The sequence below is a fragment of the Mesoplodon mirus genome (assembly GCF_964341445.2).
Source record: "Mesoplodon mirus genome assembly, chromosome: 7".
NCBI classification, from domain to species: Eukaryota; Metazoa; Chordata; class Mammalia; order Artiodactyla; family Ziphiidae; genus Mesoplodon; species Mesoplodon mirus.
Window position 1 is genome coordinate 44,676,040 of NC_138983.1, and position 27,681 is coordinate 44,703,720.

General features: G+C 40.6%; 1 protein-coding gene across 1 annotated transcript in view; it reads right to left on the reverse strand.

Annotated features, from left to right (window-relative positions):
- CCDC81 (coiled-coil domain containing 81) overlaps positions 1 to 27,681 on the reverse strand; it is a 35,564-nt gene that overhangs the window by 3,318 nt on the left and 4,565 nt on the right. Inside the window, exons 2-13 of the mRNA XM_082627853.1 lie at positions 27,392 to 27,453; positions 25,836 to 25,992; positions 21,785 to 22,041; positions 19,480 to 19,559; positions 17,077 to 17,192; positions 15,014 to 15,137; positions 11,969 to 12,062; positions 11,402 to 11,548; positions 10,480 to 10,584; positions 7,863 to 8,035; positions 6,583 to 6,661; positions 6,136 to 6,356 (exon numbers count right to left, since the gene is read on the reverse strand). Coding sequence (XP_082483979.1) covers positions 6,136 to 6,356; positions 6,583 to 6,661; positions 7,863 to 8,035; positions 10,480 to 10,584; positions 11,402 to 11,548; positions 11,969 to 12,062; positions 15,014 to 15,137; positions 17,077 to 17,192; positions 19,480 to 19,559; positions 21,785 to 22,041; positions 25,836 to 25,992; positions 27,392 to 27,453 — 1,615 coding nt within the window. The remainder of the gene's footprint in view (positions 1 to 6,135; positions 6,357 to 6,582; positions 6,662 to 7,862; positions 8,036 to 10,479; positions 10,585 to 11,401; positions 11,549 to 11,968; positions 12,063 to 15,013; positions 15,138 to 17,076; positions 17,193 to 19,479; positions 19,560 to 21,784; positions 22,042 to 25,835; positions 25,993 to 27,391; positions 27,454 to 27,681) is intronic.

A 27,681-nucleotide genomic window follows, 5' to 3' on the forward strand; every position in this document is an offset into this window, starting at 1 on the left:
ACTTTGTTTCCTTCCTTTTAGTCGAGCCTCTCAGCTGTCAGTAGTCCGCCCACCAGTTCTGCCAGATGTTTTACAAGACAAAGTAGACAGGTGTATGAATGAATGGTTAGAAAGAGGGAAAGAAACAGAAATGACTAAGCAAAAGAAAATGAAATCGAGAAAATATCTAACATTGTGAAGAAGGGTAAAAAAAAAAAGTGTTTGGTGAAGGTCACATCATCAAAGAAATGACTGCAGTATAGTATCTCTCTTCCAGCACAGTGTTCTAGCATTCCCAATGTTAAGTGTTTCTATTACTGGTCTCTAAACATGTAGTCACTTCTGTGTGAATCACCTTAGACCTGGTTCAATATAAATGTGTCTATTTCTTGCCAAACTGAAACTCTGTTACAGTCAGTTCTCATTAAATTCTGGAAGGGACTTCACTAAATGTGACCCTTGATTTAGCCTGCCTACGCTGAAGGGTCTTGTGTTACCAACCGCCACTAGGTGTCAGGACCTGCCGATAAAATACTGTAATGTGCTCTGTGCTGGTTCACTTATTCTAAAATAGCATGGCCCCATTATCCTCTAACAAGCGTTGATTCAATAGCTATTGTGCGGTCATTATAAGGATTAAGTAGGATAATATACAGAAAGCGCCAATGCCTATCACACAATGGGAGTTCAATGACGGAACGGTACCTATTATATATATTTTTTCATAATCTTTTTTATCTTTTCACGGTTTTGTTTAATTGTAGTTAAAAAAAATGCATAGGGGCTTCCCTGGTGGTGCAGTGGTTAAGAATTGTCCGCCAATGCAGGGGACACAGGGTCGAGCCCTGGTCCAGGAAGATCCCAAATGCCGTGGAGCAATTAAGCCCGTGCGCCACAACTACTGAGCCTACTTTCTAGAGCCTGTGAGCCAAAACTACTGAGCCCGCATGCCACAACTGCTGAAGCCCAGGCACCTAGAGCCCGTGCTCCGCAACAAGAGAAGCCACCGCAATGAGAAGCCCACACGCCGCCATGAAGAGCAGCTCCCGCTCACAGCAACTAGAGAAAGCCCATGCGCAGCAAAAGACTCAATGCAGCCAAAAATAAATAAATTAAATTAAAAGAAAAAAAAAAACGCATAACATAATATTGACTATCTTAACCATTTCTAAACATGCAGATATATAGTGTTAACTATATTCCCACTGTTGTGCAATCAATATCTAGAACTCTTTTCACCTTGCAAAACTGAAACTCTAAACCCATTAAACAACAACTCCCTATTTCTCCCTCCCCCAACCCCTGTCAACTACCATTCTACTTTGTTTCCATGAATTAGACTACTCTAATTACCTTCTATAAACAGCGTCATACAGTGTTTGTCTTCTTTTTGTGGCAGGCTTATTTCACTTAACATAATGTCCTCAAGGTTCATCCACATTGTAGCATGTGTCAGAACTTTCTTTTTAAGGCTGAGTAATATTCCATTGTGTGTGTATACTGCATTTTGGTTATCCTTTCATCTGTGGTTGGACATTTGAGTTGCTGCTATTTCTTAACTATCATGAATTACGCTGCTATGAACGTAAGTGTGCAAATACCTCTGAAAGATCATGCTTTCAAATCTTTTGGATATATACCCAGAAGTGGAATTATTGAATCACATGGTAATTCCACTTTTAATGTTTTGAGGAACCACCACTGTTTTCCATAGTGGTTATACCAATTTACATTCCCACCAACAGCATACAGGGCTCCTATTTCTCCGCATCCTTTCCAATGCTTACTATTTTCTGTTTTTTTTTTTTTTTTATAATAGCCATCCTAACACCTGTGAGGTAGTCTCCCTCTCTCTCTCTCTCTCTTTCCTTGCCAGTTCTAGTTTCCTTTATCTTTCCTCTTTACATCATATATATTCACATCTTAATGGTTTTATCTAATACTGAATAGACAATTTTCTTCCTTCCTAATCTTTTGAATGGTCTAAAAGAAGTACTTGTTAAATGTTTCATGGTGTATGTGGTGTAAGAAAAATATATAATTGTTCTTGTTTTGGACATTTCACAAGGCAATTAAACCACAGATATTATAATCCAAGATAAATGATAACACATTTTATCTTTGCATTTACGAAATCTTATTACACTATTCTGCAAATGTATAAATGTTTTCTTTTCGGAAAAAAACACAGAAGAAAAAGATAGCCATCTTATCCATGTATGTCACACTGATATATATATATATCCTAAATAGTGAAAGACATTTTCTTACATCTACATAGGTGTTTTGCGGGGGAAAACATGAACAATTTGCTGACTGCTTACTCCATTCGGACTTCCATAGAGTTGGCATTCCAGCATTCTATATTATTGGAATTAAATTATTAAATTGTGTAATATAAAGCACAGCCATATTTTAAATCTCACATTCCTACCTTGCCACCTTTATTCACTGGAGTAGGGAATCCCTGTGTCACAGGTTCACATAAGTAAATGTTCAATAAAACATGGAATACCTCTTATCTTGGAGAGGCACACATAGAGTTAAATGTTAAATGACCTCTAGTTCCAACAGTGCAATCGATGACAGCTGACAGTTGAATAAGGGTCACCCCCACACTCTCACAGAGCATGGAAACCATTTGTTAATGAGCAGCTACCTCCTAGTGGTTTTGATTTGTATTTCCCCAGTGATTACTGGTGTTGAACATCCTTTCATATGCTTTTTGGCCATTGTTATACAATTCTTTAAAGGATAGGTTTAAAAGTCAGTTTAACTTTAAATGCCTAGAAAGTAAGAACATGAAGTAAGATTAGAGGGGAAGTAACTAGGATCCTCCCAAGACTGCTGGTGGAAGCAAATTGCTGTACCTTTTTAGAAAGCAAAGTGTCAGTATCTGGTAGTATTTAAAATGTGCCATACACTTGATCCAGCAACCCCACTTTTAGGAATTTATCCAGTAGAAACAAAACAACCAGTATAAGGAAAAATAAGAAAAATGCTTAATGCAGAATTGTTGTAATAGCAAAATACCTGGAAAGAAAGTGATTGTTCATCAATGGTGCAAAAGTTAAACTATATAATCCATATTATAGATAGTATGCTGCTATTAAAGGAAAATGAATTTCATATATAGGTACTGACCTAAATACAAATTAATGACACATTATTAGGTTAAAGAAAGGTTGGGTTGCAGAGTAATATGTAAGATCTTACAGGCCTCATTTTCATTTACAAAAATGGAAGGAAAAATATATGTGTGTATATTGTTTGAATATATTTATAAAGAACAGGAAAAAATGTAGAAGGCTGAACTTAACACTGCTTGGTAGGGGAGATTATTAGCCTTTTTTTTTTAATCTCTCCACTAACTCACTTAATGAGCATGAATTGTTATATTTTTTAAAACAAAAGCAGAAAAGTTTAAAGCAAAAAAGTAAAACAAGTAAAAATACTTCCACAGGCCTGTTTGGATCACACAGACTAAGTCATTCCCTCTGAAAGAAAGTGACCTTCTATTTGCCACAGGAAGACCTAAGATCACATCTTGAGATGGACCGAGGATGGGGAAGTTGGAAAAGAAAAGAGAAGAGAATATGGAATAATCAGTAAAGGATATAGAAACAAAAGACAAGGATCTAATCCATATTAAAACGGGGGTTTACGAACAGAGCTCCAAAAAAAGAGATAACCAGATAACGACCATAGTTTGTATTTGATCAGAGCTCTGAAGTTTCCAGAAATGCTCTCACATACATAATCTCATTTAATCATCATAGTGAGGATAGGCAGGGCGGGTGTGATATCCTTATTTTTCATATGAGGAAAAGAAAGCTCAAAGACCCCATGTGTGATATGGTCCAGGTCACACAGTCTGGAAGTGACAGAGTTTAAACCCTCCTAACTCCATGTTCAGGAGAACAGCCAGCAAAGCTAAGGAGCAGAAGAGGAAACTGCAATAATCTCCGCAACACATGCAAAGGGTCCCAGATCTGGCTATGGCAGCATGCACGGAAAGGCAGAGCCACTGCGGGGCAAGGGGCAGCTGCTTGCTATGAAACAAGCTCCTTAAAAGAACTTCTTCATTTGACCCTTAACCACCTTGGAGGTAGATATTAGTATTCTCCCTAATAACTGATAAGGAAACCAATGCCCTCAGGGGGCTGTAACCTACCCAATCCCACACAACTAGTAAAATGGCAGAACCGCATATCAATCAATCAGAATGGAGACCGGAAGTGGTCTTGGAGACCCCAGGTATTCATCCATTCGGTGAAAGATCATGGAGAGGTGGGATGGGGGATCCCAGGGAGAGGCAGGAGCAGCCTGGGCAGCAGGGGTGCACTTGTGGGGCTTGGGGCAACAGCTGTTAATCAAGAAGTATGGAAATATTTCAGTATTTTAGCAGAGTACAGACATACAAGTATACATTGCCCTGGGCTGATGCAAGACTCAGTCCGCCATCTGATTTGACTCCAAAAGCCATGCTTTTAACTACTCTCACCTCTCTACCCCAATCCAACCCCACCCTTATCACAATATCCTCCCACCTTCACCCAATTATTCTACTCATATATTCCTGTCTGAACCTACTTGCTATAGAACATAACAGATCTTTGCACCATCCCACTGACCATTTATAAAATTTTAATATAATAACTTTTTTTCTTTTCGTAAGTACAACTGCCTTTTTAAAAGAGGAGATTCCTGGGCTTCCCTGGTGGCGCAGTGGTTGAGGGTCCGCCTGCCGATGCGGGGGACACGGGTTCATGCCCCGGTCCGGGAAGATCCCACATGCCGCGGAGCGGCTGGGCCCGTGAGCCATGGCCGTTGAGCCTGCGCGTCCAGAGCCTGTGCTCCGCAACGGGAGAGGCCACAACAGTGAGAGACCCGCGTACCGCAAAAAAATAAAATAAAATAAATAAATAAATAGGAGATTCCTTTGAAGAGAAGCCCTCTTGGAACCCCTGAAAACTTTGATCAAGTATCTGAAAATTGCTGAACATCTACAAAGAAGAAACTCTAGTTCTCTGTGGCAATCAGAGGGTGGAAGCGGGAGAGTAGGAAACATGGGAAATGGGAAGACAAGAGGAGCCAAGGAGATGTTACAAGGCTGAGGGCTGGTCAGGATCTTAAAAAATTCTCCATTTGTGGGGTAACCAATGGGTACTTTAAAACAGTGGGTGTCTGATGTTTGAGTTTAACGGTATTGTGCATTGCTATGGCATAAAGTCCTCCTCTGCCTACCCTGACACCTTCAGCACCCCTGCACAAGCAAACATCAGCACAGCTTACTACATGTGCGGTTCTCTGAAGAAGGGGTTTAGTGGAGGTTGAGAAAGGGCCTCAGTTTCATGTTTGTGTCCACTTGAGCAGGACAGCACATTTGTGGCTCACATCGTATTTCCAGGTGACAGTGCTGGGGTGGACAACTCTTTTCAGATATTGTCCTGTAAAGGGAAAGAAAACTATGGAAAGGTAAGTGGAGGGAGAAGTAGGATCGAGAGAGTTTGTTTGTAACTTATGGTTACCAAAGGGGAAAGGGGGTGGGGGAGGGATAAACTAGGAGTTGGGGATTAGCAGATACAAACTGCTATAAAGAAAATAGATAAACAACAAGAGAGCTATATTCAACATCTTATAATAAACCATAATGGAAAAGAATATGAAAAAAGATAAGGCATTTGGAATTAATTATTGTTTATCTTACATTATATATGTGTATAAATATGTTTATATACACATGAATACATAATATTCTTTTAAAAATGAGTTTGTTTTTAATTTAATAACTTTTTTGTGGGGGGCCTCTCACTGTTGTGGCCTCTCCCGTTGCGGAGCACAGGCTCCGGACGCACAGGCTCAGCGGCCATGGCTTACAGGCCCAGCCGCTCCGCGGCATGTGGGATCTTCCCGGACCGGGGCACGAACCCATGTCCCCTGCATCGGCAGGTGGACTCTCAACCACTGCACCACCAGGGAAGCCCTAATTTAATAACTTTTCTTCATAGGGTGAACTGTGGGGATGAAACTAGATAAAGCACATAATAAGCTTAGAATAATATTTTTCACATAGTAAGTCCTCAATGTGTTCACTATCACGATTGCTTCTCTGGAGGAGAGGAGGAGGAGGAGGAAAGATCCAGGGTGTCTTACTCTTTGTGTGTCCTCTGAAGCATCATCAAATCCCACTTTTGGTCCACCAGCTGGTGCAACATGGCTGTCCTCTTGTGGTTAGCAGCTGCCTCCATCTGGTCCTTCCTGTAATTCTGTTCTCTCTTTCGATTTTCCACCATCAGCTCACCCTCCTCCTTAGCAAAGATAGCCCCAGAAGAGTCTGGCTCAAACATGGGCAGCTGGGGGTGTTTGTTCTTTATCTGAAGCAGGGACACACATAATGCAGATGATAATTATACCAGGTAATAGACTTAATGCACAAGGCTGTAGCATAGTAAAAACCAGCACCTCAGAGGAAAGAACAAGGGCCTCAGAACCACCAAATGGATAACACATAAGAGTATTCGTAACAGTACAGGATTTATACATATTTTTAGAATGCTATTGAAACCCTGCAAAAGTTTAAAGGAATAATTGCCCCCTTACCTGTGCATCCAAAGCTCTCTTGTAACACTGTGTTTCTTCCATCTTATCTTTTATATATTTGGCCCTTTGCGCAGCAAGTCTGGCAGTTATGAATAAGAGAAGGTGGGACCACAGTTTGTTATAGAGTCTTTAGTAATACAGATTAACATCAACAAAACATGTTTAATAAATATTAATAGGAATAAGAGCCTGATGAAAAGTGATATTTCCTTCTAGGAACTTTCATTTTAAGAAAGAAAAGAGTAATTCAAATCCATAGGCTAGTGGACAATGTGTTGGACAGGGATGGATGGGCAGGTATAAGCAAGTGACCAACCATATAGTCCAAATGCACTACCATTAAGACAGGCACCCCTCCTCCCCCCATGCTTAAAAAAATCTAGATAGGAAAGCAGGAAGTGTCTATGCATGCAATACAATGACTCATCATAAGATTCCTTTTTAAGAAGAGTGGTCTTTCCTATTATAAAATGAATCTATTATATGCAAACTCCACATGATCTGTAAAGTGAATATAATGGAACATATGCATTTTATGGAAATAGTTTTTTGGTCACAGAAACTAGATTCTTATTTGTTTTAGGAGTTTCTCTCACACCATAGTAGCCTCCTTAATTGCTCTCCTGACCTCAGTAGCAGAAGTATGGCCCACTTAGGCATGTTTGAACTCTGTGGCCCTGACCCTATCCCAGGCCTCAGATAACCCAAGCAGGACCAATCAGATTCTCTTTCCTGAAAATTTTGAATTGAGACTGAAATTCATCCAACTGTGAGCTGGAATACAGACAATGTCAGCTAAGGAGCTGGGGTGTGAGCAGACGGAAAGCTTTTTTTACATGGGTTTTAGTTCCTGGTTCCAGTCTTCCTGGGTCCCCCATACATTCCTGCCCTCAGGTTCCATAGGACACCCTTCATACTTATAATACAACTCAGCTTTGCCTTGAGGTTACCTGGGAATAGCTGGGAATGAAGCCTGCTCAAGACAAGTCCCTTCCTCCATCTACCAAGATTAGTGATCACAAAACAATACAAAATGATACTCTGTAATTAAAATGATTATAGACAGCAATCATTACTCTAATGATAGTTATAATAATGCTGGCTTTTCCATGTTTCTAACGAGGTATTAGGCTATGGTACTGGCTGCTAGCTGGGTTAGTTTGCTCAGTTGGTTACAGTTGTGCTAATGAAACTACCAACGCTGATCCAATCCCACATGGAAAGAAGCATCATGTGAACATTCCGAATCCATTTTTCAGAGCATGTCTGGCTAGACTCACTCCTCTGTCAGCTGCACTTGTTCCAGGCGGTCCATCAACTCGCTGTTTTGTCTTTGCTTTATGTCCTTTTCCCGTCTGTGACCTATTTGTTTCAGGAGACTTTGGTAATGTTTCTCTTGCTTAAAAGCATTAATCTCAGGACTGAGTGGCCGTTTATCAAAAAAGAAGGATTTCTAGAATGAAAGAGAAGCAACTCATTTATTCTAGAATACTAAAAAGCAACAAAGAATAAGGGTAATCATTCAGAAGACTAAAATCATTCAGAAAGCCTTGATTAATTTATAATGTGTGCCCAGACCTCAACACATTGACCAGCTAGTGACCCCCAGAATCATATGAGTACGCTCAGGGATGAATCTGAGCAGAACTGACCAAAGCCCCATAACTGAGAGGGAGATGAAAAAGGACTTCACGGAGTAGGCGCTCCGTTAGTACTTACAACTTGCATACTGAAAGGAGGAGGAATTCTGAGTGAGTGCAGAAGCATGAGCAGGGACTGTGAGGAAGTGGAAGAGGGAAAATTGAGCTCCTACTCTGGGCCTAGCCACGCTAGACACTGGGAACCCAGTGATCAAGAACAGAGATCCACAGAGAGCCTCAAGCTCATTGAGCCTGTGTGCTGATGCAAGAGACAGACAGCCAACAAGCAAACCACACACAGATAATTTAAGGTGGTGATAGGTACTATGAAGCCCTTCTCATAGCAAGTGTCCGGGTGGGAATGGGGCTAAACTGGTTATTAGGGAAGACTTTTATTAGGGAGGTGACTGAATCACCTCCACTGCAAATATCAGGGGACTGGTGTCCTATACAGAAGGATCAGCAAGTGCAAAGACACTAGATGGAAACAAGCAGAAAGAAGGTCTATGTGGCTGAGGCATAGTGAGCAAGGGGAGAGTAGAGCAGGTGAGCTCAAAGAGGGAGACAGGCCAAACCAGGAGGACTTGATAAGTCAAGGTAAGGCGTCTGGATTTTATTTTAATTCAGTGGAAGGCCATTAGAGGCTTTAAACCAGAGAATGATCTGTTCTGGTGAACAGTTTTAAAAGATCACCTTGGCTGCTGTGTGGAGAACAGATTGTAGGAGGGCAAGCAGCAAGCCTGACTAGGGAAGTAGTGCAAAAGTTGGGCCTTCTGGGACTTCCCTGGTGGCAAAGTGGTTAAGACTCCACGTTCCCATTGCAGGGGGCCTGGGTTCGACCCCTGGTTGGGGAACTAGATCCCACATGCATGCCGCAACTAAGAGTTCACGTGCCACAACTAAGGAACCCACCTGTCGCAACTAAGACCCAACGCAACAAAATAAATAAATAAATAAATAAATATTTTTTTAAAAGAAGTTGGGCCTTCTAATGTGGCTTGGATTAGGGTGGTGACATTGAAGATGAAGAGACATAGAGAGATATTGTATACCTTTTGGAGGTGAAGGCAAGTGGGCTCGCAGATGGTTGGATGTGGGTGACTGAGGAGGACTAGTCTAGGATCACTTTTAGGTATGGGGTTCATGCAACTGTCTGGCTGGTGATACCACTTGCTAAAACGGGAAGGCTTGGAGTAGAACAGTTTGAGAAGGGGAATCAAAACTTCTGTTTTGGTCTTTTTCACTTTAAGGTATCTACGGTTATAACAAAGAGGAGATACAAAGTAGGCAGTGATAAATATATAATGTGGACCTTATATCTAATTAAGAGGAGAGAGAGAGAGTACCTAAAGCTCAAAAACATGGTGCTCCCTCTTCTTCCTTCCCTATTGCCCCTGCCTGGAAGGTTTTGCCTCCATTCACTTCTTTACCTAACTCCTGTATGCCAGGAAATCTTCTCAGATCTCTGGTCTGGGTTAAGTGACTTTCCTCTTTGCTCTGTTCAAAGATTTATCATAGCATTTAGTATATCACACTCTTGTCTCTTTAAATCTCTTTCCCCCACTATCCTGAGACTTTAGAGAGGGACCTTGTGTTATTCATCTTTGTATTCCTAGCCACTAGCAGAGTGGCCAGCACAAAGGAATTCAATGAATGCTTGATGATGAATAAAGAAAATCTATTTTATTAGGTGTATGTCCAGAGTGTCACACTGCCTAGATAGTGAGGTGAAAGGAGGAAGATTCAGGCAGAAATAAAGGTAGGCACATCACGATTGGAAACATTAAATGGCAAAACAGGTGGCTCACATCCCTCTGAAGCTGGGGTTCTCAAACTTTAAGGAAACTACAAATCATCTAAGTATCTTGTTCAACGTAGATTCTCATTCTGGAGGTCTGAGGTGGCACCCTAGATTCTGAATTTCCAGCAAGCTCCCAGGGGATGCTGGTTTTCTCCGTAGATCATCTGATCCTGGGGCAGGAATTTAATATACTATCCCTATCCCCACCTCTCCCAGGTCCTGGTTGAAAATTACTATCATTAACAAGTGCTGTCATGACTAGTAGGAACTGTATTAGGAATGTGAATGGTGTGGAGGCAGATCCTGGACCACTCCTGCCCTGGAAGGAAGCTTCAGCCTTGCACAAGCCTCTTTTTACCTCTACCACTTGAAAAAATTGGCGCAATACGGAGAGTGGATCCAAATGCTCACAAGGAGGGCAGGTATCAGCCCTAGAAATTTCAAAAAGACTCTTACATGAAATTCAGGTTTCTCATTCTTGTGGATTCTTATGGCTTCAGCAACTCCAAGATTATAGGCAGCATTTTTTTTATTCTGTTCTCTACTAGCCAGACTTTGCATCTGTGAGAAAAAAAAAATCACATATTGAAATAGAGCTTTTAAAAATTTAATTCTACTGTATTAAAGTAACCCAACCAAGGTAGAAACCTGCCTTTTGGAGGCAATGGTAAATACTTTCTGATGTGTTCATAGATTTTTTTTTTTTTTAAGTGGGCTTTTGTTTCCCATTCTTGGGCTCCAGGCACCACCTCTACAGGTATCGTAAGAAGGAATGGAATATTTCATGAGTGGTTACCTTTGATATCACAAATGCAGGAGAGGACAGTAAGGCCAGTTATTGGAGATCAGAAATCGAGATAAAGCAAATGCAAAGGTGCCATTCTGTCTTTACTTGAGATAGGCCATGAATTTGAAGGGAAAAGCCCTGACTGGGATTATATTTTATGAGAAATAAAAAATAAAGCTATATAATCCAGGAATTCCACCTTTAAAACTCAGTCTTGGGAATTCCCTGGTGGTCCAGCGGTTAGGACTTGGCCTTCTCACTGCTAGGGGCCTGGGTTCAATCCCTAGTTGGGGAACGAAGATCCCACAAGCTGCACGGTCTGGCCAATAAATAAATAATAAAACTCAGTCTTCATGGGGTGGGGGGGTGGAATCAGTGACACGTACAAACATCAGCTGCATGGATATTCATCCCAGGACTGTTTACTATTAGTGAAAACTTGGACACAACCTAAGCTTTAGTTCAGCAATAAGTAAGTAAATGGTTCACTATGTTACCGTACAGACACACGATGGAACTTTTTAAATGGTGTTTTATAATCACGTTCTCCTGTCCCATGTTAAACACTCCTTAACCGAGGTGTTGATCTACCTGCTCTTTGAAGACAGCCTCTTGATCTTTCATCATCTGATACTGCTGTAGGAGTCGCTCATCTTCCACCTCTCTCCTCTTCCTCTCCTCACCATAGTACAACGGGGAATTCCGCTGTGCTCGTTGCAAGCATACATAACACATTTCCTGTAACACCAAGTTTTAGGGCAAATGGATTTTTACCTTTTACGTTTTTGCCTATGCATTCCCTTCCCAAGCTCTCCAAAGGCTAGGTGTATCAAGAAGTACACTTCATAAAAGGAAGTATTAAAGATATTAGCCAAGTGAGATTTTCAGAGAAGACCCCACAAATAATCCAGAGGATTTAATAAACTCTTGCCTGAACAGATGTGTTTATAGCAACTGGAAAGTGGAGATTTCCCAACCCTATTTCTGTGAACTAGTAGATTTTGACTAGTAGATAGGTTTATCACAGTCCAATTATGGGTCCTGAATACCTGAGCCATACCTATATATTAAAGAAAGAGCAATTCCCAGAATTCTCTCTGAGAAACAGAAGTCAGAGGAAGATTCTGACTGATTTTTGTTTCTTTGAAGACACTGTACCTGTCCTGCCCTATTATGATCCTGGCAAGAAGTGGCTGGAGAAATTTTAGGCTTCATTTCATTGTCATTTTTCAGACCACCCAGAGATCGTAACCTATAAAAAACAATGTAACATTAATTAATGTTAATGTAGTCTAACATCAATTATCATCAATTATTAATGATAATTTTAGAAACAAGTATAAATATAAGAAAATGAAAAATATCTCAGTGGTTTTCTTTAGAGCATCTACATGTATAGAGGGTAAGAACCCAGGCTTTATACCAGATAAACCTGAGTGGGTTCAAAACCCAGCTTTCTTTATTAGAAGCTGACTGGCATTAGACAAGCTGGGTAATCTTACAAAGTCTCAGTTACCAATTCAGTGAAATTGGGGTAAAATTTATTCATTCTCCAAAAATTTATTGAGTGTTTACTATATGTACTGTTCTAAGCATGGGAGAGGTAGTAAAGAACAAAATACACATAAAAAAAGCTCTATCCTCATGGAAGTGACATGCTGATGGGGGTAGACAGCCAATAAACAAGGTAAATGAGTGAATTCTATAGTCTGTTCAGTGATGATAAATGCCATGCAATGCTGGAGGAATGGGGTATTAAATCATGAATAGAATGTCTAGGGAAGTTGTCACCAAAAAGGTGAAATTTGAGCAGATACCTGAAGGCAGTAAAGCAATAATAATAATCAGATATCTGATGGAAAAGGACCTAGCAGAGCAAATGAGCACTAAGGCCTTGAAGTGGGAGCATGCCTGTGTTCAGTATGGCTTGAGGAAAACGAGTTAGTGGGCGAAAAGTAGGAGAGAGGTCAGAGATCAGGCAGGACCTTGACGCCACAGTAATGACTTTAGCTTTTACTCTGGGTGCGTGGAGGGTACAGTGTCCAGTATAAGCAAAGCTGTAGAGAACACAGCAGTCCCTCACATTACTGCTACTGGGGAGATAATTTGGTACAATCTTCCTGAGGATAACTGGTAATGTGTATCAAAAGCGTGAAAAATAGGCTCATCCCTTATCTCTGAAATTTCACTTCAAAGTTTTTACCCTACAGAATACGCAAGTGTGTGCAGAGAATTATCTGTGATTATATTTGTTACAACATTATTCATAATATAAAAAACTAAAAAGCATCTAAGTATCCCACAGGAGATGTGCTAAACAAAAGGTTTAATCAATGAGATGATGAGCAACCATTTGTTCATGTTTTAGAATAGTTAAAGCCATAGGGAAATTTTCACCACTTTTTGTTGTGTAGCAAAAGTTCATATGATATGATCTCAGTTTTGTTTAAAATGTATCTATATGTTTCAAGTATAAATATATGTACATATTATAAATGCATTGAAATGAAGGATGTACACCCATAACGTTACAGAAGGTTTCCTGTATTTAGTGGGGTTATGGGTGATTGTTTTGTATCTCTTGCTTTTCTCATTTCTTCCAAAATTTCTGTGATAAAGATGTATTACTTTAGTAATCAGAAAAAACCAAAAACCAAAAAAAAACATTGTTTGGTCAACTTCTATAGGAAGCCTTTACTAGGAATCCCTAATAATTACTCCCTCCTCTTTGCAGCCTCTGTACTTTCTTTTGTTATCTTCATCACGTGCATTATTTCTTTAGCCTCAATCTCTCTACAAGTCTAAGTTTATGAAAGTTGGTTTATATGTCTTTTATGTCACATAGCTTTATAGCTTCAGTGTCCAAATAGTGCCTGGCACACAGTGGTGCTCAATGTTTGTTGGACTGAGCTAAATTCCAAAGTACTAGACATTTAATTCTCAATTATCTTTCATAACGGGATTACTCAAAAGAAGCATGCCTAGGGTTTTTTTTGTTTTTTTTTTTTCCCGTACGCGGGCCTCTCACTGTTGTGGCCTCTCCCGTTGCGGAGCACAGGCTCCGGATGCGCAGGCTCAGCGGCCATGGCTCACGGGCCCAGCCGCTCCGCGGCATATGGGATCCTCCCAGACCGGGGCACGAACCCGTATCCCCTGCATCGGCAGGCGGACTCTCAACCACTGCGCCACCAGGGAGGCCCATGCCTAGGGTTTTGAACATGACTTTAGGAATCCATAAAGCACCTAAATTACACATATGATAGCTGATATATTGTGACATTAATAACTTGAAAGTTGACAGCACAGTGAAAGATATATAGTAGATGCTCAATAGATACTTATCAGAACCTTAAGTTCTGATCTGAGGTCTTAAAAAGTATCCTACACAAAGGGAGAGAAAATAGAACTCTTCTGATATAAGAAGAAAACAGGACCATCATAAATTGTAATACATTCATTTGCTCAAAGAACATTTATTGAGTGCCAGCCACGTTTGGCAAAAATGCTTTCCAGTTTGATCTAAATATGAACCTGTGTCACATCTTAATATCCACACACTCAGAAAACAACACAGGTTTTCCCAAAACCACAAGGAAGTTAGATGTTTCCTCCTCTGTGCTATTTTGTTTCCACCTCTGTCATAGCATTTATCCTACTGAATCATAATTTATCACTCTGGCTTTCCCACAGATTGTGAGCCCTGGTCGTCTTGATTATCCCCAGCACCTAGGATGTAGCATCAAGAATAGTGGATGAAGGAATGAATCAATGAACACTTATTTAAAATTCCCTGTATCAGGATAGAACTTGAAAATACACTTAGTAAAGTGCAACACAAAAAATACCCAGGGACTTCCCTGGTGGTCCAGTGGTTAAGAATCCACATTCCAATGCAGGGGATATGGGTTTGATCCCCGGTCGGGGAACTAAAATCCCACATGCCATGGGGCAACTAAGGCCATGCGCCACAAATACTGAGCCCGAGCACTCCGGAGCCCACGTGCCACAGTTAGCACTAGAGAAGCCCACACACCGCAAGAAAGAAGAACCCACGTGCCACAATGAAGACCCAGTGCAGGAAAGAGAAAGAGAGAGAGAAGGGAAGAAAGAAAGGAAGGAAGGAAGAAGAGAGAGGGAGAGAGGGATAGAGGGAGGGAGGGAGGGAGGGAGGAAGAAAGAAAAAGAAAATACCCAATGCATTACCTTTCAACGTTCATATTCTTCCCACCACTCCCATTCTGCTCCAATTTGTGTGGGAAACTGACATTTCTTGCTTTGGCGGGGGAGATAGCTTGTCTATATTGAATTACCTTGGGTGATAAGATCTCTGTAGAATGAATGAAAGTGAGTTTCCTTTCAACTCTACATACGCGGTTTGTACTTAACACAGATTTTTTAAAACTCATAATTTTACTAGGGAAATTGTTCACATAAGATACACTTTCTTATCTTTAAAATATTGTCCCGGGCTTCCCTGGTGGCGCAGTGGTTGAGAGTCCACCTGTCGATGCAGGGGACACAGGTTCGTGTCCCGGTCCGGGAAGATCCCACATGCCGCGGAGCGGCTGGGCCCGTGAGCCATGGCCGCTGAGCCTGTGCGTCCAGAGCCTGTGCTCCGCAACGGGAGAGGCCACAACAGTGAGAGGCCCACGTAACGCAAAAATAAATAAATAAATAAATAAAATAAAATATTGTCCCTTGCCCTAGTGTGGTTAAAATATATATATATATATTTGCTGTATACTTACTACATGCAAAGCTCTGGCTGGGCGCTTTAGAAAATACAAAGAGGCAAGTCTGTGCCCTTAAAGATCTTTCAATAAATACAGTTGAAGAGGAAAAATAAGATATAAACAGAAAACATGAGAGCTGTCATTTGTGGAGGTCTTACCACCTGCCAACAGTACTAAGTGATTTACACACATTATATAAATAGCAACTCAGGACAATGATGCAGAATGTCTAAATCTCAAATAAATGGTGCAATCTCTAATGTTCAGAGAAGAGAGAAGCCACTTCAGAATCCACTGATGAGAGGAGTTTTCATGGAGGAAGTGAGATGTGAAAAGGGTACAAAGAGGAGAGTAGGATTGGGATAGACTGTAAAAAAAGGAAGGGAATTCCAGGCAGGAGAAAAACAGTGAACAGAAGCATGAAGTTGAGGAAGGGCAAGGCATGTTAGAAGAGCATAAACAGACAATTTTGCTCAAAGAAAGAGTCTGTAAGGAACAGTGACAAATGAAACTAAAGAATGAAAGCATGTGAGTATTAGGCTAAAACTCTGTATGTAGGGCTTTCCTGGTGGCGCAGTGGTTGAGAGTCTGCCTGCCGATGCAGGGGACATGGGTTCGTGCCCCGGTCTGGGAAGATCCCACATGCCGTGGAGCGGCCGGGCCCATGAGCCATGGCCGCTGACCCTGCGTGTCCGGAGCCTGTGCTCCGCAACGGGAGAGGCCACGACAGTGAGGGGCCCACGTACCGCAAAAAAAAAAAAAAAAAGTTTGTATGTAACCCTGTAGGCCACATGTCACAAAACCAACATTCACAAGCCAATGTTTACCCATTGATATATATTTTGTTTGGCCCAGTTAATATTTTTGTTTCAGTGTAAATTGGTTGCCAAAATTTAATGGTCAATAGATTTCATATGTCAGGATATCTGCTTCTCTTGAAGAATCAGAAAATTTGCTACCACTTGGCCCACAATTCCACAAATCAATAATCTGCTAGACTACTTTATCAAAGGGTAGTTTGGCAACCCCTGGGGATCCCTAGGACCCTTTCAAAAAGTCTTTGAAGTCCTAAGATTTTCTTCACATGCTTCAACCAAAACAACATATCACACCAGATTATATGAAGACGCAGATATAAGAATCCACTATCTTCTATAAAGCCAGATATCAAAGATATAAAACTACCTCTCTTCATTTTTCATAAAAATTATTATTTATGCTAACATGTCTCCCTATCATGTGACATCCAGCCCAGTTCATGCATTTATGTTAGCTGCCTGGACCTCATAGGCAGCTGAGTTTTGAGCCATGCAGAGCCAGCAAAGAGATCACAGTTTAAGAGTCTGAGAGTCATAAAGTGGTTAAGGTGAGATACAAGATTCCAGGAATAGAAGATGTTTGTTAGAGAGAAGAATACAGTGGTTATTCATGAAACTAACTTTATTCACTTTGGCCATAGGAGTTGCTAAGCAGTACGGCTTGGCTCATAAGTAGTAAAGAGTGACAGATTATACCCAGAAATCATCGACCTACCTCGGACACCTTCTTTGTCTGACTGGTCTTTTAACTTCTTCCTTTGTCCGTTCTGTCCACCTTCTTCTACAGTGGTCACCATAGGCAGTTTTTTCTCCATCTCCTTGGGCTCAATCCTAGGAATGAACCAAGATATTTGTCCATAGGTGACTGTGTAAACTGTCAGTTCTGAGAAGCAGCCAAGCTTGCTCACTGATTCTGAATGAAATAAGCCTACTTCTCTCAAGGAGGCAAGTGCTTTTATTTAATAAGTACAAATCATGGACTCATTACCTTTGGGAGCCAACCATGACCCTCCCCCTTCTTATATAGATAAATTGCTTTGAAGGCCTGGATTTAAGTTTTGTTTTTTATATCAGCTTGAATTTGTCTTTTCTAGTTCTGTAGCCAGATGCCATAGGCCTGAAACAGTGAAAGGTAGTCATTGGATAGCTTGAAGGCAAGGATTCATAGCCTGGTAGGCAGGGTACGCCCAGAAATAACCACTCCTCTCCTCCCTCTTTCTCCTCCCCACTTCTCCATCCTCTCCCCAGGCAAAAGTGAGGGACTTGCAAAGGCAAGGGAGGAAGGGGTTTGCTTAGTTGGTGTGTGTAGTTGTAGATTTTCTTTGGTCTCAGGAACAGAGTGCTGGGTTAGAGTTGGGAAGGAAGGGTGGGGCAGAGGTGGTACTTGCAATAAATTCAAGGGCCAAACTTCAAATAAATGAAACACCTACAGTTGTTTTGAATATTTGAGTCCTCATGTCCATTTCTAGGCTCTCTATTTGACAGGAACTTCCATCTCTGTTCCTTAACTAACTGCAGTTATTTCCCTCCTGGGTTGCTTAAGCCAAACTATGTCCAAGAGGACAGCCAAATTTGCCTTCCAAAATATAATCAAAATAAAACTATTTGGAAACCACTGATTTATATTTAATGAGTAAGGCAACATGCTACAATGGAAACAACACTGAAACAGTCAGGAGCCATGGTTTTATTTCTGGATTGGCCCCTCAGTTTTGTAACCATTTCATCTGTAAGATGAGGGGATTGGACTCATTAATCTTTAAGCCTTATTCTCCCCCTTACACTGATTTTGCTGAGGTCTGTGGCATACAGTTTTTCCAGGAGGGACTTGTTCCAAACCAACAAACACAAGAGGATGTCACAGACTCAAAAACATGAGAAAGAAAAAAAGAGAGAGAGAGAAAAAATAATACTTTGGGAAGCTGGTTACTATTTCCTAAACTTCCTTTACCCAAAATGCGTAGTAGTTAATGGCACAGCAATTAAGATTAAAAACATGATTAAGAGCTAATAATGGGTAAGTAATGAACAAACGGGAAATAAAACCCAAGTCTCCTGACTCCTATTCCAGTGCTTTTAATACTGCATCCTGTCACTTCACTTGTTAAAAAAAAAAAAAAAAAGAATTAAAATTACATGCTGTACAACTAAAACTAACACAACACTGTAAATCAACTATACTCCAATAAAATTTTTTAATTAAAAATTAAAGGGCCTCCCTGGTGGCGCAGTGGTTGAGAGTCCGCCTGCCGATGCAGGGGATACGGGTTCGTGCCCCGGTCTGGGAGGATCCCACATGCCGCGGAGCGGCTGGGCCCGTGAGCCATGGCCGCTGGGCCTGCGCGTCCGGAGTCTGTGCTCCGCAACGGGAGAGGCCACAACAGTGAGAGGCCTGCGTACCGCAAAAAAATAAAAAAATAAAAAAATAAAAAAAAATTAAAAAAAGAATTACAATTAATTTTGCTCCTCTATAAAATGAATAAAATTATAATATGTATCTCAAATGTTTGTAGTAAAGATTAAATACAAGACTACTGAGAAAGTGCTTAACAATGCCTAGCACCTAGTAAGTGCTCCATAGATGGTAACTATTACTGTTATTATTACCATTATTGTTATCATTATCATTATTGTAATCATTGTCAGCAGCAGCCGCTGGTAATGCCCACTATGCTCTTGGAGTGAAGCTGTACCTTGTCTTTCTAGCTGCTTCAGTGGTAAAAAACAGAGCTCAGAGAGGAGGTAGTCTAGACTGCAGGACAAGGAAGAAGCTAGGTCAGAGAAGGGGTGAAAGGTAGAGCAAAGCCTAGCAGGTGAGAAGAATTTTACTAATACTGCAAGGACTAAGGTTGGTGGGAGGTAGTATGAAAATTTCCAGGGAACCAAGAGTAGTTTAAAAAAAGAGTATCCTAAGTGCCGTTGTTTTTTAACTTAACTACAGAAAGTGTATGCAATAAACTCTTATTTGTTGGAGCACTGAGAGAGCAACAGAGAGAGATAAAGAGGGAGAGAGAGAGAGCATGAGCTAGAAAACTCAAGTGTGACACATTGTCCAGTTCCATCAATAGGTCCCCAAGAATTGCTGTGCCTGGAGGAACCTGTGGAGGAAAGCACTGACCTTGGAAGTGAAAGCATGCTGTTGGGCCGCTTCCCCAAGGATTCTCTGCTAGACAACACTGAGTCCACAGTGTCAGGCCTCTGAAGACAGGGACAGAGACAGGTTATACTTGGGCTGTGGTCTAGGACACAGAAAAATCAGAGCCACAGGGTGCTCAGAAGCCTCAGACTACCATGATACTCTCTACTGTTATTTTTGTTTAGTGCTCAAAGCCTAGAGCTTAAAATGCAATGAGGAGTGATCTCACTTGTCAAAGTAGTCACCCTGCATGGTCGCATACCAATTCCATTGATGCTGCCTTTTCTCAAAACATTTCCTCCTTGGAAACTGCCCTCAGAGTTGACAGCTCCTTTCAGACATCTTTAAGAGGACAGCCGACTTACTAAAACTCTTAGGAAAATGAGCAAGTTGGCTAATTCCACTCTTGACCCAAATAACTCTAAAACTGGTAGTTAAGAGAAGGGCTTTGGAGTCAGGCATCTTCATGTTTAAGTCCTCACACTGCTAACAGCCCCATAGCCTTAGACCCTAGGTACATGGGGATCATAATAGGATCAGATTCACAGGATTTTTATGAGGTACTGTATATAAGTGGCTAGCACATATAAGCATTCCACAAATAGTGGCTATTATAATTATTATATATAATAATATTTTAATATATAATATTATATATGATTAAATTATAATTATATGATTATATAAGTTATAAAATATATAATAACAGATAATAATCACATTATTAAATTATACTAGTATAGAATGATATATAAAATTATTCTTTTTGGATTAATGATATGGTTTATAAAAGGCTTTGAAGGGGATTCCAAAAGTAGAAGTTTTAAAAATATTTCGAGGAAAAGCAGCATCAGTGAAGTTAGCACACAGCTTCCCAAGAGAGCTCTTCTGCAGGACAGCACTCAGGTTTACGTTATGGAACATTTGGGAGAAAAACAGTCACTCTCACAACTTTATAGCAGTTTCCCAAAATGTGTTTTATAGACGTTAATGAATATTGACTCAGCCTAAAGTTCCATGATTAAATACATTCGGGCAGTTAAAGCAGCTTCTTTCCAGCCAGACCTCTTAGATCCTTTAACATGCCCATGTGCTTTGGCCTCCAGACCGTTTTTTCATAGAATATCTCCCAAGACTAGTTCTTTTGGAAAATGCTCCTTAAAAGGTACGTCTTAGAGTGCAGCAGTCCAGTTAAAACATTATCCTTTCTTTTAAACACATATTGAAGCTTACAAATTTCTGTAGAATCCCTGAGGGTGAGAGATGAAGCAGCACTTTGGCCTTGCTTCTGGTTTTGCAAATCTTGCCTATGTTTTTATGAAAAAGAGAGGGTGATACTTGTGTGTGTGTTTCCACTTTTCACACACAGGTTTGGCATCCCTCTTAGCAATCCTGTATGAAGCCAGGGTGTGGAGAAAACACCAAGAGCTTCATTGTGCACAACTCCGTCTCCTAAATACCCATCCCAGAGCACCACGAAAGGAGAAATTAGAGGGTAGAATTAAACCATATTTATAACCTTTCCTTTCATAGCTTTTTCATTTAAAAGTCTGGCTTTTGCTCTGTGGGACACAGGATTATATAACATTCATGATAATCCAATTCGCTCATACAAACTTAGTACATTAAGATTCAGTTAGTCCTGTTGATTGACTGTTTAACTGCCTTCTTAAAGTCTGCTATGTCCAACTTAGCATGAAGGTCACACCAGCTACATAACGGTTAACAGTGATGGGTCAATTATGAAATTTCTTCTACAACAATGTAAACTAAAAGCTAAAGATACATTTACATGACTTGAATGCGATTTTTCATTGAAATAAAATAGTGTAATCAGCACAAAAAGAGTAATTAGGAAGTCTGGGCTTGAATTTCAGTTCTACGGCAGGGCACCCTGACTTCAGGTTGCCACATAACCTCTCTGAGTCCCCATTTTTCTCATTGGTAAAATCAGGATAATAATTCTGGTTTTATAATGTTTTGAGTCTCAAATGAAATAATATATGTGGAAGAATTTTTTAAACCATAAGGTATTATAAAATGTTCAGAATTATAAGAGTTTCTATCACTATATTTTTCAGGTGGCATTGACTTAAAACTTAAAGTTCCTTAGCCCCTCTAACTTTTTTGTCAGAGAGTTAATCATCTATAAACAAGTACTTCTTTGACTTGGGGTAACTGCGATTTAATATATGTCGACCTTAGTTTTTCTTAAAGATGACCCATTTACAGATGATTCACAGCTACAATCAGGAAAGGGGTTAGGAGAAGGAAAATATTAATTTACATTTGCTAGGGCTCTCGCCAAAGCCCCACTTCCATCCATTGTAAAAAGGAAGTTCTTATGAAATCTCATCTTCACTTTGCCACCTCTGATCATGAGGACCCCAATTCCTTTGAATGTAAACTCCACGTTTTCTTTGGTAGAAATGGATCGTGATAAAAAAAGCAACGTCTCCTTCACACATCTTTCCACCATATCTCTGTTAAATGGACTCTTTAGGGATATCATGACAAAATTAAGTGGAACAACTGGGATATCACCTAGAGGAGAAAAAGACAGTTGGGGTGAGGGGAAAGAAGTGGAAATTACAACAAGGACATATACACACTCACAAATAATTATCTGATTCTCACTTAATACTCAAAAATAGAACTATCCATGTGAAGCCTTTAGTTGTACCCTATTAATAGATATTAATCAATACAATTTTCTCTAAAAGTAGAATGTTTTTTGCTCAAAATAAGAACAAATAGCTTCCTAAGCAATACTCCAGACAACATTTTTATTTTCTCTTGGAGACATATTTATAACTAACTGTTCCTCTTCATCAGGGGGTTTTCTGAAGTTTTCAGTCCCCTTTCAGGACACGCTGCAGCAATATTTGCCTCTCTCCTCCAGTTATCATAACATTTTAAAATGATTATAAATATCTACAAACATTAAGTGTTTTGAAAAGATAGTTATCTCCACTAGAAGTCACCTTTCAAACAAAAGTGGGTCTTATCAGAGGGTATCAGTCTGAATGACTTGCAGACAGCTTTTCCTTTCTAATGAGTCCATAAATGGCAGTGCAGGGGAATATGGTTATATCTAGCATGAAAGTAAGCACAGGGTCTATTCAACTAGAACAGATATAGGAGCTATGCACGGTCCACAAGTTAGAAAAGAGGGAAAATAGGAAAGATGATCAAGATGATAAATTGAAAGAGAGATAGCAGACAAGGTCCACTGATAGAGGACCAGGACAGAGAGAAGATAGGGGCATTCTAAACATTCACTCAGCAAAACATTAATTTAGGGCCTTTCCAATGTCTACTACTGCTCGATGATGAGAATTACCAGCTCTACAATACACAAGCTTCCCTATATCAGCCCACAGCCTCCTGCACAATTTAATGGTGATTCTATACCATCTCCCCCTAGATTCTCCCCTCCCATTTGCCCAACGCCTATCTGCAATCTGTCTTCCAGCCCATTTATATAAGGATGCTGTCATGATGGACAAGCCAGCAGAGACATTGCAAATCTCATTCTCATGACTTCTCTGTAACTTCTGTGGGCTATACCCTTGCTTTTCTCTTGTATCCATGGCACCACTCTTGGCTTTCCAATTTCTTCCTCCTTGGTCTCTTTTGCTGGCTTCCTTCCCCTTCTGCTTCTTATAAGATGGTGTTTGTTTTAATACCATCTTAGGATTTTGTCTTTGTCGGTCTCCTCTTCTTACTTTATATTGTCTCCTGGGTAAATTTATCTTAATCCTGACCTCTAGTCTCCAACCCTCTCCTGACCTCTGAAATTATCTATACCTAAACATCCTGACAGGAATCTCAAATTCAACATGTCCAAAAGCAGACTCATTATTTTATCTGCCACCACAGCCTGCCTTTCCCCTTCATTCTCTATGGCAGTTAATGGCATGAGTATCCATCTATTCTCTGAGAAATCTGAGTCATCCTAAATACCTTCCTTCCACTTGTACCCACCGTTCTCCACTGGTAACCAAATCCCACCAGTTCTACATCTGAAATATCTCATGAGTAGATTCCCTCATCTTCCTCCTGATTGCCACTGCCTTCATTCAGGCTTTCACATATTTTACCAAACTACTTTACTTAAAAGAGCTACCTTCCTGAACTAAAAACTGGACCAGTACAGATAATCCCCTGCTCAAAAAATGTCAGTGGCTCCTAAGTGCCTAGAGGATGAATTCCATAGTCCTTATCAAACCATATAAGGCTCCTCACAATTTCACACTTACAAACCTCTTACTTCCCTTTACTTGCCTCCACAGTCAAATGCCCTGGCCACACAGAAGCACCTGTTATTCCCTTAACAGGCTTCACTCTTTCCCTGATGCTTGAATTGTTCATACTGTTCCTGAAATGCCTTCCACTGCCAGCAAAATCTTATCATCCTTTAAGACCTCCTGGCATGTCATCCTCCTAAATCTCCCCAAGCAGAGTTAGGCATCCTCCCCTCTGGGCTCCCATGGCATTGATCCAGTTCTGCTCAATGATCCAGTCCTGATCAATGTTGCTTTTACAGGACTTAATCATGTTGCATCATTTTCTTACATATTTATCTACCATGCTACATTCTGAGCTCTTCAAAGCAAGGACCATGTCTTAATAATCTTTAAGAATCACTGTACAATGTTTGATTAGTTACCTAATTAATGATGAAGAATTGTCACCCCGGGCTTCCCTGGTGGCCTAGTGGTTGAGAGTCCGCCTGCCGATGCAGGGGACACGGGTTCGTGCCCCGGTCCGGGAAGATCCCACATGCCGCGGAGGGGCTGGGCCCGTGAGCCATGGCCGCTGAGCCTACGCATCCGGAGTCTGTGCTCCGCAATGGGAGAGGCCACAACAGTGAGAGGCCCACGTACCGCAAAAAAAAAAGAATTGTCACCCCAAAGCTAAACTGTCGGGAATTCCCTGGCGGTCCAGTGGTTAGGACTACGTACTTTCACTGCCAAGGGCCCGGGTTCGATCCCTGGTCGGGGAACTAAGATCCCACAAGCCGTGCAGCATGGCCAGAAAAAAAGCTAAACTGTCTTTGTTCTTATGAATGAGTTCAATCATACATGTTTAATTCTGAAATTTCCTCCACCTCCTAAAAAAATTAATTATAAATCTAAAGTACTTTTTTGGACCACACTACAAAATCCAAGATGCAAAATAAGCCCTGTTTTAAGGCACAAATGTTTTTGCAAAAAAAATTGGCTTTATTTTCACTTCATTTGGTAGGTTTTTGATGAATTCGGATATTATATTTCTTCTGTCATAAAATTCTAGGTTAAAAAATAGGCTGGAAAATCCGTCAAACTCACCATACAGAATATATGCATAATGAATTATAAGTAGAGTTTATTGGTGTTTGTTTGTTTTTCCAATATATCATTTTTTGGTGGAAAGTTACTCTGAAAATTAACCTTCAGGGTTGTTAACATAAAGGAAAGTTTCAGCCTTTTCACCTGTTGGTATTGGGGGTAGACGATCTCTCTTCATCCATATATGAGTCTGATGCACGAGGGCATGATAAGGAAGATCAAAAGGAACACAACCAGAAATTAAGAAGGAAGCCCCCAAAGGCCTCTAAGTAACCAGGGCAGGTGTCACAAAGACACACATTAAAGCTGGAATTCAAGCGTCCTGTGGCAGGCATCACGTCTCCCACTATGTCCCTAGCACCTGGAACAAGGCCTGGCACATAGTTGGCCCTCAGTAAATATTTGTGGAAGGAAGGAAGGAAGGAAGGAAGGAAGGAAGGAAGGAAGGAAGGAAGGAAGAAGGAAGGAAGGAAAAGAGGGAGGAAGGGAGGGAGGGAACAAGGAAGGGAAGAAAGAAGGAAGATTTTAGGGTGTGAAAGGTGTATACAGTATTAAGTCTTTATGGAATTATTAAGCTTCTAATAACTTTTAAATTTTAATAATTTAGATTATATACAATAGAAACACAGTAATCTTTTCCTAGCTGATATTAACTGCGATTCTTCCAACCTGTGACCCTAACTAACTTTCTCTTCTTTATAACCACTTTTAATTTCTTAGCATCTGAAATATGAATAAAAATCTGTATGACTTGGTGATGTGGCTTTTATATAAATCTGCCTTGATGTCACATCAGGTTTTAAGCTACTGAGGTTTAAAATGGCTCGCAGGAAGACTGTATATAATTTCCTACCTTGGCCGCTCCCTCTACCAAATGTATCACGTGAAAAGAGAGCTCCTCAAATCAGAAACCAATAAAGCAGCAGCTGGGCAAGCTTTGCCCTTTCATTTTTATCCCCAGGCTGGTCACCTTCTGGGAAAGTCTTAAAAATGAAATATATTTACCGGGAGTATGTACTTTGTTTTGTATGAGTCCATGGGTCTTTACTAACTTCTCTGCCATGATAAATATGGGCCTCTGAATTAGAATAAACTTGTTGTTTCCCACCTCCAGTTTTTGTCTCGTGAAAGTGAAAGTTCCAAGTCCTGGAATCTGAACTCCCTGAGCGGACAAAGAAGGGGAAAAAAAACAACAAAGAGAATTCACTGTAAATGTAAAGAAAAATAATCCTTAGCACTGTTATCCCAAAAAACATGAAGAAAATTTTAAGGCTGGGCCTTAAAATTCAATGATCTTTATGATTCCTTACAGCTTTAGTATTTTATGACTCTAAGTTTTCAAATAAGTATAAAATATATCAGTCCACAATGCTTTTCTGATCCTTCATCTCCATATCATTCAAAGGCTATGAGGACTAAGAAAACTTGTATGGATGCCATAGCTGCTTTTAATCTATATCTAAGATTACTCTTGTCCTAAATTGTGTGACATTTTAAATTTTAATCCCTTGCCATCAGAGGGGGATTTAAGGGGTCATGGGAATCTCTGCTTTCTCATTCTTTTAGGTTTTTTGTCCCTCACTTAAAATCAGACAACACAAAACATCCAAGACACATGCTGCAGTGTGGTGATCTTGGCTGAGGGTAGAAGCAAACACTCCTGGCTCTCACACTGGGTCTCTGTCTTCCTGGAAATATCATACATCAAGGGTTACAAACTTAAATGCCTACAGGAGCAAAGAAAGAATGCAACAGAGTGAAGGTATCAAGCCAGAGAATGTGATGGCTAAGGAGTGCATGTCCCATCTAAGGGGAAAGCCCCTTGTCAGCTCCAGCCAAGTGTCACATGTAGGGAAGGAAAACTGGTATCGTTAATCTGCTGATTTTTTTGAGAGAATAAATACAAAACTTTGTATAAACTCTTCCAATTTTAAGTGCCCATGACTAATTCAAATTATCAGACCAAATAAAACAGGTTTCAAGGATGAATTCAGCTCAAGAGCTGTCATACTGGGACCTCTGAGCAGGGTATAAAACTTTCACAACATCCCAGTTCCCTCCAAACTCCCCAAATCTCCGATCAGTTCTTTGGCATCCAAACTTAAAACCTGATGGGAGGAAATAGCCCAGCCCTGGGCAAAGTTTCTCACTTTTGGCAAGTTGAGTTCAGTTCCTGACTGCCTTCTTATATTTCAATTAAAATCCATCCCCTGCAAAGAGGCAAAACAAAAAGCGTCATATCCTTCTATAGCCACGCCAGGAACTATCAGATCACAGATGAACAGAATTCACCTACTTTGTCTACATGCACCCAGGCTGACCAGCGATACATTTCCTATCACCAGGGGAGCAGAATTTTCAAAGTCATTACCTAAGGGTGAAATCCGTGTTTGTTAAATCTACTACCCACAAGTCCTAAGTGTGAGCATCATAAAATCCCAAAACCGCAAGTTAAACTGAGTGGCTCCAAAGTCTGCTATCCTGCTCCCAGCAAAACTACATGAGACAAAGGCGGAAAGATTCTTTGACCTCCTACATTAAAACTAAAGTATAAATCCTACCTTGTGTAGGGATAGCTGCCGTTCCACGAATTCTGACACATACCCCCAAATAGTAGAGACTTCTGAAATTCAAAGGAAACAAAAAATAATTTATGAGAGCACCCCGGTGATAGTATCTTAGTGTTAATAAATTAAAATGTACGGGGCTTCCCTGGTGGCGCAGTGGTTAAGAGTTCGCCTGCCGATGCAGGGGACACGGGTTCGTGCCCCGGTCTGGGAAGATCCCACATGCCACGGAGCGGCTGGGCCCGTGAGCCATGGCCACTGAGCCTGCGCGTCCGGAGCCTGTG